Consider the following 16,465-nt stretch of genomic DNA (forward strand, 5'->3'; position numbering starts at 1 on the left):
ATGTTTACACTAATTATTACCACCTTTACAGTGTGTAATGATGTAATGAAGCAGTTAGCTCATTCTGCCTTTTCCGATTGTGTTTTTAATGAATACAAGTGAGTCAAATGACATTTGTGCTTGTCTTCAAACACCTGGCTGGACATACTTGCTTATTATTTAAAGTATCAGATATTCAAAGACGATGCCACGTTTTTTTTCTCCATCAAAATAACCCAAATCTTCACTTTCTTTGCATACACCTCGGTCTCACACACACTAGAAACTTAAAAAATTCTAGTTTTAAAGTTCAGAGACTGAATAACTTAAGTGAAATATTTTTGCCTTGCAGAGGCAGCAGCAAGATGCTGCAATCCTACCACAGTATTCTACCAAACATCATCCATCACTGCTGATAGTTTCTCTTATGCCCCCTTAGCTGGAATCATCTGTGCTCAGTGATGAAGTGGAAGCTCTTGTGTGGGAACCGTGCCCAGACATACCGCTTGGATCGCCACTTTTTGGGTTTCACTTTTACACACTTCATCTATTTTGTGTTTTGGCTTTGAAGTAGAGATCGGTTGAACAAGATATAGAATGAGTCTTCGATTTCTTTTGATGGAATGGGACATCATCCTGTTAAAATATTGTATCATTTCTACTGGATATAAAATGTGGGCCATTTACTTCAATTTTGAACTTGTATCATAGATGAATGATCCCTGAGAAACTTGGTAATCAATAACACAAAACCAAATAAACAAAAACATTTTTTTTAATCAGAAAAACTCAGGTATCCATTGTTCCTATTTTGTCCGATCAAAGGCCCAAACCAAAAATAATGCAGCTGCTTTTTGGGTAATTAAACAGTTCAAATAATTACTATGTTGTCATAAATGTTATTGGTAGACCAATCAGCTTCTATCATCTTATTAATCTATCATTTATGTTCATGCATCTTGTGCTGGTCACAGTGAGTTTTTGTTGTAAAGGCTCTTTGTGAGTCAGATTTTCCCTCCTGGGATTCCAACTAGTGACTATGCTGAGATGTCATTCTTCTTAATCATTAACCTGGATGTGGAGAAGGTCATCGCTTGTTCACCTGGTGTGACTGTCACCATGGCAACGCTCATTAACTTTTCATTTGTGCTGATAGGTTGGTTGGGTCGGGCCAGGCCTGCAGAGCTACTGAGGTGGTTTACTTTAACTGTAGGTATTTGGCAGATCCATACTGGCTTTATAATAAAGTCCTATTTTTTTTATTTCACTGTCCTTCTTTCATTATTAAATATGCTAATGTTGTTTTTTGGATGATGTTTGGGAAGAATAAAATGAGTGATTATAAATCTGACATCATCATGTGGTGAAGTCTGGCTGGTGTTTCATTTGCTTCAAGGATTTGCCAGAATGACTTGCCATTAATCAATATATCAAGTAATCTGGAGTCTTCTGGAGTCAGTGCAGAAACTGAAGGTGTGATGAAGAGCCTGCCACACTCACTGCTGCCCTGCTTCTTCTTAATCCCTGCCTGCTACAGATTGCTGTTTCTGGCTGTGTTGACTAATATCTCCCCGTTTTGCTTTTTTGTCACAGTGCAGGTGAAACTGAATCTATTCTCAGTGTTATCTCAGTGAATTGTGTCTGCTTGGCCCTGCAGGGTTTGTTGTTCTTCCTGCGTGCAATGATGCTTGGATTCACCAGAGTGCACCCAGTCAGTTCCTGGATATTTATGTCTTCCAACAGTTTCCACACTGAGTAAATGTGTCGTTTTTTTCCATCACTGATGTACATGCTAAACACAATAGAGAGGAGGGAGTCATCAGTTACATGTATGTTTGCTTAGTGTATAGCAGTGATTAGAGGTTACATGTACCTTCAATATCACACCGCTTACATGTGTAATCATATTTATACAAATCGCAGTACAGCTTTTGGCAACTGCTAAATGTAATTTATGTTGTTGAATTTGAAAGTTGTCGCCTGAACATTTGATTGATAGTTCTGGTTTACTACACTTTAAATCTTAAGGAATTTGTACTTACCAGAAAGAATATCAGCAAGTGCTACAAAACAAGAGGTTGAAGAGGAGTATTCATGAACATATTCTTTGCTTATCTCTCAATGATTATTGCTTTTTATGCTAGCTAGCCGTATGATTTTTTTAAAACTTTTCCAGGAACATAGCTTGAAGTAGCTACCAGTGGTTAGCAACATGGCTAATGCTAATAGCAGTGCTACTGTACAAAGCAATACAAAATCCTGTAAATGCCCTTTTTAAACTCCAATAACACATTTTTTCAGTGTGCTACAGTCATATGAAAATGCTATGTTGGAAAGTTGGCAGGCAAGTTTTCTTTTAAGGTAGAGATCAAGTAGAGATAATGAAGCGCTAACGCTAGGCTACGATAGTGCTATATGGTATCATGATTCATCGGGACCATTTAAACTGAATTAAGGCTTAAAGCCGTGCATCATTAGAACTGAGGATACTTTGACTTACAGTATAATGCAGATGGCACCTGTCTGTGTTTTACATATACAGTCTCTGCTGCAATTTAGCTGAATATGAAAAGAAGTTCTAGCAGATAAAGTTTAACAAGTAAAACTTTGTTCAGTGTTCCCTGAAAGATTTATTTATACCATCCAACAATGTGCCCTGAGCTTTCCTGTGCATTAAAGTTTTAGATCCAACATTTCAGGTGTTTCTATGTTCTGTTTTACCTCTAAGTAAAGTCTTTTTGAATGCCATTCAAGCTTAACCAAAATAACAATAGAAGACTAAATGATTCAATGTGCCTGCACAAAAAATGCACATTTGGTTCTTGGAAAAATAAAAAATCCACATTCTGCACGGTGCACTCCAGATGTAATGAAGAGCGACAGTAAAGCAGTGCTTTGCTGCTTCATTCAACTAGATGGATCAATGCTGTGGCTTTGAAAAGTCTGTGGAAGAGATGGATAGAGGTGGATGTGGATGAAAAGGATAATAGGAGTAGAGGGAAGGGGACGGAGGGAGTTGTTTTGTGACTGTAGGAGACCGAGGCGGGGATGATGAAGAGAGATTACTTCCAATTTAAGAAGGGGTGTTTGTGCACACCTCCAAATTGGGAAATGGATTTCCCTGCTTTGCTGCAACAAAATAATAATGATTACAAAAAAAAATCCAATACTGTCTTTCCTTCCAAAACTTTCTTTTTGTGTCTGTCTAAATTGTTAGAAGTCATGTCAGGCATGTTGTGATTGATCTTTTCTCTCAGAGCTGAAGCCCAGACAAAATGGGCTGAAAAAACAAAGAGAGAAAAGGAAGCCATAGTACACTACAGGATGCATGTGCCACTTACACATATATACAGTGTAGGTAGACAACACACAGGCTGCCACGAAGGAAGCCCCTTTTTTATCAGCTATGGGAAAAACCTAAAAGTGAGTCAGCCTTTAGACAGACTAAAAATAACAGTACTAAGGCGGGGAAAGCTTTTAAAAGGCTGAGTCTTGCAGCCTCCACTTTTATCTGCTGTCCGGAGATGTAAACACTGCTGCACAGATAACATTGTGTGGTGGAAAACAGAACATTAAAGGAGAAGGTTGAAGGAAATGCTGCGAGTTGTCTGCTGTTAAAGAGACAGAGGGCAATAATTGCACATAGTCAATTCGGGAGTTTGAAAAGAACACGCCTCGCTCCAATGCATAAAGTTTAGCTGCTAGTAAAGTGTATTTAAAGGTTTTATGGGTGCATCTGCTTTGAATATATATAGAAAAAATACCATCCATCCATCTGCCAATGCAACGTTTTATCCAAGTATCTTTCTAATGAATGCGCTGAGTTAACTCTCTGGCCCCAGCCCCTTTCCCTCAAGATCAACAGGTCTCTTATACAAACAGACATATGGCATTGTGGGACATGTAGTGTTTTTTTTTCTTCTTCTTTTTTTAAAATGGCCCTGTCAGGAGGCATTAAAGGCCACAGCCTGGACACTGGTCTTTGCTCACAGGGTGAAGCTGATTGAAATTCTGTTCCTCCCGTGTGGCCGCCTTGGCTTCGGTCCACAGCGCGATGCTGCAACCTATTTCACACTCGGCTGCTAAAGAGGGAGGAAACCAGAGAGAAGAAACTTGGGGTGGCAGCAAAAGTCCAAAAGGAGCATGCAGAGTCATCTTCTTTATCATCACCCTCCGACTGACTGGAGAAGCCTTTTACTTGGGAGTGAAATGGGAAAAATGTTTATATTTCCTTACTTTTGATTTTATTTGTTTTATCTTAGTGTCTTCTTTTGGAAGCACAATGAAGTTTATTGTGGACATTTACATTGACTCTGTCATATTTAAAATGTATAGTTTAGACATTAATGAATTAGCAATAATTATCAAAAGAATCATCATCATAGTGTTTGTACCCTGTTTGACAATACTTAAGTACTATCTTTTAAACATACATAAACGAACTCCAGCTTGTAAAGGAGGTTTTTGTAGAACAGTGAAGTTTGGATCAAAGAAAAGGACAAATGACTTTTTGTGCATTTCTGTTTATGTGTGCTTTTACTGCATTGGCAGTGTTTGCAAACATTGTTAGTTCAAACCATGACACAGCCTCCACTGTGCTTTACAGACAGCTGTAGACACTCACCTCTCTCTCCAGCCTCTGTACATTAAGAACAATTTGACCCAAAAATCTTATATTTGAGTTCATTACTCCTTCACGACCCGTTGCCACTGATTTTAAGGCCAGTTCATGTGCAGTTTGGCATACCTCAGCCTTTTCTCCTTAGTTCCCTTCCTTAACAACATCTTTTTGAGAGCTAATATTGCATTGAGACCATTTCGGATGAGATTAGCTGAAGCGAGAATGCGCTTCTCAGGTCCTGTTGTAGGTCTTTGCTAATTTTTTCTTAAGGACATTTCTTTTAGATAATGTTAATTGGCCGTAGACAGTTAGACAGTTTAGGCCTGGAACTTTTGTCCTATACTTTCCCCAGAAATGTAAGGACACAGTGCACATAATACAGTGTAAAAAGTGTGAAAGTAGCCAATGTCCAAAGAAAGAGACCCTGGAGAAAGTGTGAACCAAAGTATAAAGAATTTAGAGGTTTGGTGCGTTCACATAGTTTTAAACATGTGAGATCTACTCTGACCCCCCCCCATATTTTTTTGATCTTTTTATGCTTTTTATGCAGAAAGTGGTCCAAATGCTGCACGAACGCCTCAAAGCTGCCGTAATGAAACTCGGGCTCTTTGTAAACAGCATTTCTTTCTTACGTGTCTTGGCTTTTAACAAGGTTTCCTCTGCTGGAAACTGCTGTGATTTATTCATCTTTTTTTCCGCAGAGATGTAAACAAATACAGCTGTGGGCGATTCTCCTTTTAATTACAAAAAAACAGAAACATAAAAAATATCCGGAAAACAAGACTCAAGCTTATGGCAAATGGCTTTGCTCTGTTATGTCTCCATCAGACACAAACTGCATCATGGGTAAAAAGAAGTGAGCTGGAACTCCGAAAGGGTCCTTGATTTATTTTCACTTCAAAACAGCAAATAAGTTGTTGTGCATTTCTTCTCTAAGTAAACTTTTCGCATGTAAACAGATTTTTGTTAACAAAAGTTATATTTCAGACATTTACAGTCTTGTTATGACGCAGCATTTGGCACAGAAAAATTAGGCTTCTGGTATTTATGCTGCTTTTAGATGTTCCCCACACATTTATGCAGCACATTGCAGTGATACATGCCATTTTCCACTTGACAGATACAGTACAGTAATACAGTAAGTTTAGCGTCCCACGTCGTGCAAGTTCATGTAATATTTTAGAAGTTTGCTTCTGTTTGAAAATGAGTCAACTGGAAATAATAAAAGTCAACACGAGGGGATTTTTGAACCTTTGTTTTTCTGGTTTGACCTACTGAAATGTGTTATGTAGTGTGTTTATAGCACTTAATATCATGTTAGCTTAATTATGAGCTAGCTAGTTTAGAGAACATTTGTCAGTAGAAAAATCTCTATAGATTTTATCTCATAAATATGCTTGACAAATTTAAGGTTTTTTAGACTGATGTTGATATTTGGTGATTTAGAAATCAGATTCACAAAGCATATATTATATGCAGTTATTTATTAGTTTTTAATAAGATGATATGACAGGTCTGTTTAAGAACAATCTTGTTATAATGGTATAATAAGTGGTGGATTACTGGTTTGTGCTCTACTTGACTCTGCTCACATCAGCTGCTTGTTTGTAAAATTTGAAACACGTCTTGCCAACAGGGAGATTGCACAGCGCCCTCCGGTGGACAAATTGTGCAACATCTACACTAACTTTTCAAGGGTGTTTTCCTTTTGTAATGTTCCTTTATAATGTATAATGTTCATTTTGGATAAAAAGTTATTACTTTTTATAGCAAAACTGAGTTGTAAATGAACACAGATATACAGTCACACACTTCTTGTCAAATCTGTAATTACGTTTTTTAGGCTATTCTTAATATAAAATGAACGCTTCTTGTATATGCATTGGGAATAATTTGGGGAATTGTGGTTTGTTGAACCATAATCGTGAAAAGGTGACCAAATGTCCCGCGATCTGTGTGTGACACTGTGGATGGAGCAAAGCTGCACCTGCAAAAAAATAGAGCAACATTGCAGGTGCAAGTTTAAAACCAAAAGTCATCATCTGGAGAAACGTGGGCAGTACGGTCTGTAGTCTAACTTCTGATTTCTGAGCTGCGGTTTTGTGCAGTGCTATGTAGTAGGAGTAGTGCTAATATTTATTATAGCTGTGGGGGGTAGAGGATAGTGGTAGATTTACAGTTACAGTGTGGTTAACCTCGCTGACTTTTGTTGTTTGCAACAATCAGACACTCTCAGGTTTTCTCGGTAGAAGGCTTTTATTGTCAAGCCGTTTCAGGAAGCAGACTTAATGCACATGGCTTACACCTGCTTCTACTAAACAGATCCACTCAATCCTCTGCAGCACTTTGTTTTTCCTCTGTGATGCTTTAGGTTAAGGTTTCTTTTAACAACATACACACAGATAGTTTTCATATTTTTATCACCAGAATCTGAGTCAGATGTTTGCAGACAGAGAAGACTGATTAAAAACCTTAAAGCAATATCTCGCTCCATTCTTATTGAGCTCCGTGGAGAGCACCGAGCCAACTGCTGCCCAACTAATCAACACTGCTAATGTATAATACTGTAAATCCTGTTTGTGTTTGCAGAACATTATGTTACACAGCTATTTCAAGATTGCAGGACAGAGACGGGCAGGCACAGAGACATCAAGTGTAACAGTATCCTGTATGCTGCCAGATCTCCTGCAAGTGGATAGAATAAAATATAGCTGCCTCTTCTCCTTTCCCAGCGGAGCAGTGAAGGAGCTGGTTCGATGCATCATCCTGTTCCCCCCTCGCCCCGGAGTTAACTCTGGATAACTGCAGGCTTTTGCTGCCCACGGCTGACAAATGTAGCAATATATAAAACTCCCCAAGGGATGACGTCTTAATAAGTCACTTATTCTCACTTTGCGGTCTTAAAATAGAACAGTAATTGAGAGGTGCACATATCTCAGTTACTCCAGTAAAGCCAGAATTAAAGAGCTGTTTCAAACAGATGTTGTCTTTTGGAATTTGCATGCAAGCAGATTTGCATGAAAAGTTTCGAGAAAGAAATTTGTGGAAAAATAGTATTCGACTGAGAATACCCAAAAGAGGTAATATTGCAAACATCTGTGTAAACTGGTTCCATGTGAACCTGCTAAGTAGTTGTTGTTTGTATCTTTCTCTGTTAACAGGTTGCCTTTTCGAGAACGAGCTGTGTTCACCGTATGAGATCTGCGTCAACGGTAAGCAAGCTTTATCTAAGTACAACTAAACACATATCGATTGCAGTATACATGAAAAGGCACTACAGATGGTTTCTGATGCTTGGGAGGAGAGAAAATATGTCCAGAGGTTTCATCTTATCCAGCTAACTTCAGGGTTAAGCCTGGATTTTCAGTTCTACAAAAGTGGTGGAGATCGCCTTGGTAACTTATGCTGCGAACCAGAGTGATTTTTCATATCTCCAGATTAGAAATCAGCAGATAAGAAATCCTTGGTTACTGACAAATCAATATTCTGTTAAATGTCTGTGTCAAATCTAATGTCTTTGTTTTTCCTGTTGAACATCAGTATTGAATATAGATTTTTAAATGCAACTTTGTTCCATGATTGTTTGTAATAATAACAATACAATTAAGTAATACTTAATTAATATACAGTTTAATAGTACAGCTTCATCTTCCTTTGAAAAATCAGCCACTCTGTTGCCACTGTACATATCAAGACTTGTGATTGGTCAGATGCTGCCAACACTACTCTTTTCATGCGAACGTAGAGGAGAAACCTTGAGTTAGCTGAGTTAGCTTAGCAAGATAGTAATCAGCATCATGTAAAGCTTGGCCTTACAGCCAGTGTTAGGGTAAGTAAATCTAGATAACAGAGAGATGCCCTGGGTATACTGAACTTGTTAAACACCAAAATTTTTAAAAATTAGTATTTCTGATGCATCTTTTATGATCACTACTCAGAGCTCTATGGCAAATTTTGCTATTCCTATCAACTAAATTACACCTATATTCTTTGAATGGCATTTTTTAAATTGGTGAGTGATTATGAAAAAACCCATTGTGTTTTTGATGTCTTTTTGTTCTGCAAAATGCTCTGAAACATTTGAACTTTCAACCCTTGAAAATTTATTAGCCTTTAGCTAGCTGGTTAGAAATGTTGATCTGCGAGTCACCGTGATATTAAATGAGATTTAAGCTGGTGAAAAACAAAATATCAGATTAATATGAGAGAAATGAGAACAAGTGTTCTGTTGCACCACTTATCACTCAATTATGCGTTATGATTTTAGATATAAAGTATGTCTGATATTACATGATTGAGTTAGATACATATTCAACTCCCTGGGAGGGAATTAGCAATAGACACCAAGCAATTTTCTTTATTCCAGGTGATAAACATGTTTATTTCTGCTTTGAAGTTGTGTATTTTAAGATGAGTACTTGTGACGATTAACTCACTTCTGGGGTCAGCATCAAGAGGCCGTTGATGGAAATGCAGTTTTCTGTATTTACGTGTGTAATTTATCTTTTTAAACCTGGAGTTTGTGCTCAGATTAAGAAAACACCTGGACTTTGTAGTAGTCAGAAGGCCCCTGAACAACACTGTTGTCCATAACAACTTTTCAAATGTTGGCTTACTATTCACATTATGCAAACACGGTGTCAATGTGTGCATTATTAGAAAATTCATGCTGCCCTCTTTAGAATCAAGTGTTGTGTTTTATAATTACACACAGTCACAGCTGCCTTACTCTTTCCCTTGCTGCCTCTCTGGCTACGAGAGGAAAGACACCCCTGCTGAGAATCAACCTAGAATTTAAAAAAAGAAGCCCAAAACCTGAAAGCCGGTCACAGAAAATGTCTTTTTGAATCCTGGAAACGTTTTTATCTCATACTTAACTGGGTCTGGTGGGAAGATAACCACGTTACCCTGCAGAGTTCATTCTAGATCTCTATGGCCAGCCTTTTGTTTTCTGTAACCAGCGATCATCAGGATGCATCGGTTTACTGGGAAGCTATCAGCTGTGCAGAACAGGCTTCCCTTATCAACAGCTCTGCAGGATTTAAGGCACAGACAGAGCCAGCAGAGATAACAGAATGGAATAATATATGTTATGATGTCATTAAGCATGTGAATGGTCTGTTAGGAGGTACAGGTGCGTGCCCAGCTGACCGGCAGGGTGTGTGTGTGTGAGAGATTTATTCGCTTGGTCATTTCCTGTCCTTTTAAAAATGCGCTCCGTAATCTTATTCTGACAAAACAGGAGGGAGTGAAAGACAAAGCGTGTGTCTCCTGTGGTGAGAAAATCATTATGTCCACGGTGGATTTTATATTTAGCTGAGCTCAGGCGGGCTCTCCGTCTGTGTTGTTGTGACTGCCTCCAGTAACATCCGTCATGTGTCATCTGCAACATGTAAATTGGGTCTCAAAGAAGTGATGGAGGGAAATGGCAGCTTTACAAGTAAAAACATGTTGATGGCTGTATACAATAAATAAACTGCATCATGTTTCTTTTTCTATTTTAAGGTTAATTCAATCTAAAGCAGGAAACCTTGTTTTTTTTGACCCGATGACTTGCTTTGTCAAAATGATGTAACGTTGGTGGCTTATGTGCCCAAATTGTTTTTGCCTTTTTATTAGATAAATATGTATGTTTTCATGCCTGATAAGGAGATATTGTGTGAAAATTGGGTGGATGAAACATCCATTTACCATTTATAAGTTGGCAGTGTTGGCTGTTGAGCTAATATTCACGAGTCAAACAACAACAGCATCTGCTGCAGACCTGCAGAGTCTTGGAACTGTTTGGGACTCTTGCAAAGCTGCGAAAAAATCTTTCCGTATCCGACACAAAACACTTGCCAGAGCACTCAAAAGCGCCTTTGTTATTGTTCTTGTAACAGTAGGTGTCTCCAGGACAACATTTTGCAAAAAAAGCATTCTCAGCAGGTCAACCCAATAATGGTCTCACTGTTTCAAATGGTAAAAAGAAGCAAAGTTGTACCTTTTTTCATCACGGCTCTGTAACTATGGTCAGACAGCAGCTAAACAGGGGGAGAAGGATCTCAGCTCTTCTGCACATTTCACTGGTGCACACAGTTTTGTGAAGTGTGTGGTTTTTTTGCCTCACTGCCTTTGGGTAGTAAATACAATTTATTGCTTTGCCTCTTTCATAGATCTTTAGGAGCCTCTCGGCTCTCACTTAGATGGTTGTTTAGTGTTCACTGTGCTGCGTTTCTCCAGACGAAAAGGTGTCCAGCTTTTGAGTGGTCATTTCCCAACACTAACACGATGTGTTTCTCCTTATTTACGTGTTCACATCGCATCTATCAACTTGGGCATTAAAATGATTTACTGGCATCACTGTGGGGGTGCTGTTTGTCAGTTTGGCCACACTTTGAGTTTGAAAGAGACTGAAAAGCTCCTCGTAGCTGAGTCATGTGAAGCGAGGCTCTCATGGGGGAGAAGCTACGGTGACTGCACCTCCAGCCATTGTTCTCATGCACAGTGTGTCTGACCTGCCTCAATAGCTGCTGTCAAGCTGCTGCCGTAGACAATGCGAGCCTGTTGTGTTGGTGATTGGCAACTCTGATTGCCTGAGCTGGCCATATACTCTTTGCAAGAAACAACAAAACACTGACTGAGCCTGATATTGTTTAGCTGAGGACATTGTCTCCCTCACTACATTTTTCTGCATCAAAAAGAAAGTGTATTAGCTGAAATGATATCTCAATACTCTCAGGAAGCAGGGTGTTCGTTTTATCTGACGACTGGGAACTATTTGAATGCTGGAAAAAGGTGACAGCTGCTCGTAGATGAACACTATAAAAAGATTATGTAAAATAAAAGGTAACCTAGAGTTCAGGCTTTTTTGTATTATTAACTATATTTCCATGTATGTTTGTACACTTTTCTTTTTAAAATTTATGACCGAAACAAGTTTTTTAACTCTCCTGACATTGGAAAATCAGGAATAGATGTTTGCTAGATTAAATAAGTAATAATAATAATAAACACCTTCACTGTAACTTTCATACATTGCAAAGTCACCCAGTAAGGTGAATTGGACCCTTTGTAAACTAGAACTGGAGGAGTCCAGAGCACCCACGGTATCACTCAGTTTCCATGGATTGACGCAATACTCCACAGTTCAGTAAGAAGTGATGATGGAGTCCACCCACCTCTGTGGACTTTTTGCTATTTTCAAGCAAGTGACCTTGACATTAGCGGGTATAAAAGGAAAAAGGGCGGGCAAACTGAGCAGCACGACGCAGCTTGGTCGCCGACTTGACATTTTCATTGTGATTGTCATTTCAGCATTGCCGCATTTAGAGCCAGAACATTGAACGCCGGGGTCAGCTTTATTACGCTGCAGAAAGTCCCTGTCACAACAACAGACTGACACAGTAGTGAGTTATCAGACAGTGTTATCTAAGTAAGAGGGTCTAATTTACTCCCGTTGGAGGTGTGATCAGGAATTAAGTGGTAATATTATGAAAACAGGCCATTTTATCACTTCACGTATCGTATACGGTAAACTGTCTAAATTCAGTCAGATGCAGCGATTTAATACATAACCATCTGTACAGACAGACATTTTTTGTAGTGTAGAAGCTTCTGCTGGTGTTCATTTTTAGCCCCAGCATGCATCTGAGTCTGGCCATAGAGATAAGAATGGCTGCTTGAACTTACAGTTTTCTAACAGTTTTTGAAGTAAGGATGCAACTGTGAGTACTTTAATAAAGTAATAATGTAAAGATTGTATTTTTTATTAATTTATATTTTTGATATTTAGTCCATTGACTATCCAAAAGCCAAATACTTAATTATTATTCATCAGAGCCTTACTGGATCTGAATTGGAAATGGTGATTCTGGTAACCCATTTCATCAGCTGTTAATCAATTAATTTTATTATTCATTCCTTAAAATGAAGCTGCCTACTCACAATCTCTACCTGAAGTTTTTCCAAGTTTTTCTTCAGTATTTGAAAAAGTAAAACCTCTTTGGCCCCAAAACATTTTCAGAAAACAGACCAAATGCACAACCAGCCTAATAAAATATTCAGGTTCAAGACTCAGTTTTGGCTCCGATGGATTTAGACTCCTGGAGGGTTCATATTTGTAAAACTTGCAGAGCTCCAGCAAAAGTATTTCAATATAAAAGTGGTAACGAGTACGACTGCAGTAAAACAACTAAACACAATCGAAGCAGAACATTTGCTTTCCATGTTAAAAGTGCTGTAAATAATAAAACTACAAACCCATTAAACTAGCTTCATTTTAATCCTATCCTATTTTAATCTTTTACAGTCTGTTTTTCTTTTTCATTTTTTGTAGCTCAATATCAATTTTAGATATTGAGGATATAAATGTATTATGTCCATCGACAACATCAAAGTGCTGAAATTATTAAACTGTTATTAAATCCAATATTGACTTTTCTTTTTGTTGAGGTCGTGTATCACTGAGCTTCTGAGAGCAACGTGTGACTCCTTAGATGTTTTGCTTTCTTCACTAGGAGGTTGCAAATTTAATGAGATGTTGATGAAAATGGCTCCACGCTGCTCAACGTGATTCATAAAGTGAAACATACCTGATTGAATACACAGGTGAAAATCAATTGCAGATAATCCTGTAAACTTCACATCGGTGATTTTGTCTCACATCAAACTGCTTGTCCTGTGTTATAAATTCAAATTTCACCTAGCACCGCAAAGTTAACGGGATTCGACACACAGGTATTCCTCAGGATACAGCTCCCATCGGGTTCATCGGTACAGACTGTGTTAGAACATCAGCGTAAGACAGACAGCGATCCAGGAGAAAAAACAATTCTCACCAAACGTGTGGACGTCTGTGAGGAAAAAGGTGTTTTTTCCAAGCTTATAGTCCAGTTGGAACATGCCTTTCATCTCCCGCTCTGTGATGGAGTCTGTGCTGCCCTCCAGGTGTTGATTGGGTCCCTTGGCTTTACTGTCAGAGCTGTAATAGAGCTCACATTGAAGAAGCTTGCTCAGCACAGAAATACTGATTTCCAGCAGAGAGTATGGCCTCCAGGCGCTCTTTAATTGACATTGGTTAACTAAGCTATAAGAAAGCTTATTCTCAACTGCTTACTGCAGGCTGAGTGCTGTTGTGGCTTTGCTAATAAGAGTGTAAAAACGGTAATAGCCTGTGATTTTTAGTTTAGGTCAAAAGACCAGGGGGGTCTTCACAAAAGCTGATTATACAAGTACAAGAGTGCGAATATGATGTGTTTTTCTAGACTGGTTTACTTTAACCATATAGTGTTCTTTTTGTGAACATCTAAACAAAAGTTAGGACACTTTAACAAATTACCTGAGGAAAATTTACGTGACTTCACCCCTAAAAAGCAAGGTGAACCTTCAAGGGCGTGCACTCCTGGACCTCTGCTTTCATAGGTCCCTGAAAGTCCTGCTTTCGCTACTTGCAGGTGCACATCAGCAATTTCACTATGGATCTTAAACTTGTACATAGGACAAACATCAAGTTTTGTGTCACAATGTCCAACAGAATAATAATGAGAGCTGGCTACAGTCCTGTGACCAAATGGCACAGTGTCCAAGTCCAAAGGCAGTGCGTCATGCTAGGGGCATGTCATTTTATTATCACCAGTCACTGGATTTTGCCTTCCAGTGTCAGCCTGTCCGTATGCAGTTCGGACAGTTCGGCAGTCCCTGAGGGAGAACGTTCTCCGCAAGCAACATGAAATGTGCCTTCATGTGCTCTCACACAGCAAATTGAAAAGGCAGGAGATTTTTGGCAAGAACAGCTCAATCTTCACTCACCACCTGCCCCACACACCAGATTCTCTTTATTTATTTTTATTTTATTTATTTTCCACTTTAACACCAAACAGCAACTCTTCATGTTTTACGAGGGCTCCATAAATATGCAAAAAAAGAACCTCAAGCTCATTAATAGAATAATAATAAGTTGTTTGTCCCAAAACGAATTATTGTCATATAGCTATACTATCCGCTTCTTCTGGGCTATATTCTCAGCAGCATAAGGAGAATCATGTGCTAACGGCTGTTTAAATGACCCGGGTAAAGTTAGTAGCATGCTTGTTGTTTTTGTCTTTGCACTAGGATGATGTCGGTGTAAATGTGCAGTCATATTCGTTGTGTTCCCACTAGTGCTTTCAGGTTAATCTCGTTGAAATGACCTTAACGCCACAACACGGCAAATCTCCGTTAACGAGCTACCGCCGATCGCTCCGTGCATGGGGCTAGACGGCCAACACGTTAACGAGCTAACTGCGCTAACACACTAGTTCACACCAATGTAATTGAGCATTGCATGGCACATCCAACATACTGTTTTACTTTAGTCCATGACTCGCTTACCTTCAGGGTCATACGTCACATGAAAACCAAAATAATTCCAAACGCCAGATCTGAATGAGGGTCAATTTGCCTGTTGCAAGGAGAGCTTAACTTCTGTCTCGCTAGCTTGCCCTGTGCTCTTCCTTCTGACGATGCTGTCTGTGTGGAGCGCTCAGTGGATCTGCGCTCGACAGTGCAGCCTAGGCGGAGTAGTCGAACACAGATTCACTGAGCGCTCCACACAGACAGCATCGTCAGAAGGAAAATTGATAAAATAAATTACAAATGTTGTATTGTTCGATACATATGCGTACCGAACCGAAAGCACTGTATCGAACGGTTCAATATCGATACGAATATCGTTGCACCCCTAATATATATATATATATATATATATATATATATATATATATATATATATATATCCTTGTATCAGCCAAGATGGGCGATGTCAGCTCTTGACGGAACAACAACAACACACAGAAGGCCCTGTGACAAAGGAGGGTGCTCTGTTTCGCCCCCTCCACCCTGTTTCTCCTTGATTAGCTGCGAGGGAGCTAAAAAGCACTCGGTGAAGATTGCCATGGCAACAGGCGTGAGAGGAGCAGGGCTTTACTGGCCCATTACCCATCTGCGCCCTGTTGCATACTGTTTCTCGAACATCCATTTCAACAGTCGACATCCCGCCCAGTCTGGAATCTGACTCAAATCTGAATTTGCTTCTCACTGGTCATATTGTTGATTTTCAGCATATCTTCTTTCATTTTTAAAACATGTATAAATCAAAACCTTTACCGCTAATACATGACACTGCATGAAGTCGCTTCACTGGAAAAAAAAAATTCAAAGTCAGATCAAAGCAAAACCTCCCTGAAAAAGAAAAGTTCTTGGTGCTTTTGCTGTCAGGAAGTGCTTCATTAATGGGAGCTGTGGTCAGGATGCGGCGTTAACGCTCAACACTTCACTGGAGTTGGAAGCATATTTGTTTAATGATTTCACACAGCCCCCACCGTCACTGGCTTATTTGCTCTATGCCTGTCTGATTTGACTAATTGGCCAGTGTGGGTGGTGTTATTGATCAAACGTGTGTAGCTTGAGAATCTTTTGAGGGAAATTTCTGCAACTATACTCCCTTCATCTTATAATAGAGCTGCTTTGAAGCCACGTCCTTGTAAACAAACTAATGACAAAGTGATATTTGTTTGAAAATTGGAGACCATCTCATAGGTCAAACTAGACCAGGGTTGGTTGATCTGTGGATAATTTGGTCTCTAGGTTTGTTGTTATATATACCAGGGCGGTGCTCATCAAATTGCCATACCGCATGTTGGTGGCTGATGGATTATTTAGTGGCCAAATGAAGAGTTCCTGCAGTTGCTGTTTTCACCCCCATACAATGTTTAGTCGGCTTAAGTGAATGCTTACATTGGCTTAATCTGCTGCTGGATACTATCCCTGGTGGGAGATATACGTCTTCTTCACTTGACAAAGTCTTGGGTTTGACCACTTCGTTCACCCCATTAAAGTTTTTTCCAT

General features: G+C 39.2%; 1 protein-coding gene across 1 annotated transcript in view; it reads left to right on the forward strand.

Annotated features, from left to right (window-relative positions):
* The first annotated feature begins 1,026 nt into the window (after nucleotides 1-1,026).
* LOC146612969 (receptor-type tyrosine-protein phosphatase N2-like) overlaps nucleotides 1,027-16,465 on the forward strand; it is a 210,293-nt gene continuing 194,854 nt past the window's right edge. The window contains exons 1-2 of the mRNA XM_085377709.1: nucleotides 1,027-1,135; nucleotides 7,762-7,812. Coding sequence (XP_085233835.1) covers nucleotides 1,027-1,135; nucleotides 7,762-7,812 — 160 coding nt within the window. The remainder of the gene's footprint in view (nucleotides 1,136-7,761; nucleotides 7,813-16,465) is intronic.

Source organism: Diplotaxodon limnothrissa, linkage group LG18, assembly GCF_057381915.1.
Source record: "Diplotaxodon limnothrissa isolate DT_005_m linkage group LG18, D_limnothrissa_male_GT1.1, whole genome shotgun sequence".
Lineage (NCBI taxonomy): Eukaryota > Metazoa > Chordata > Actinopteri > Cichliformes > Cichlidae > Diplotaxodon > Diplotaxodon limnothrissa.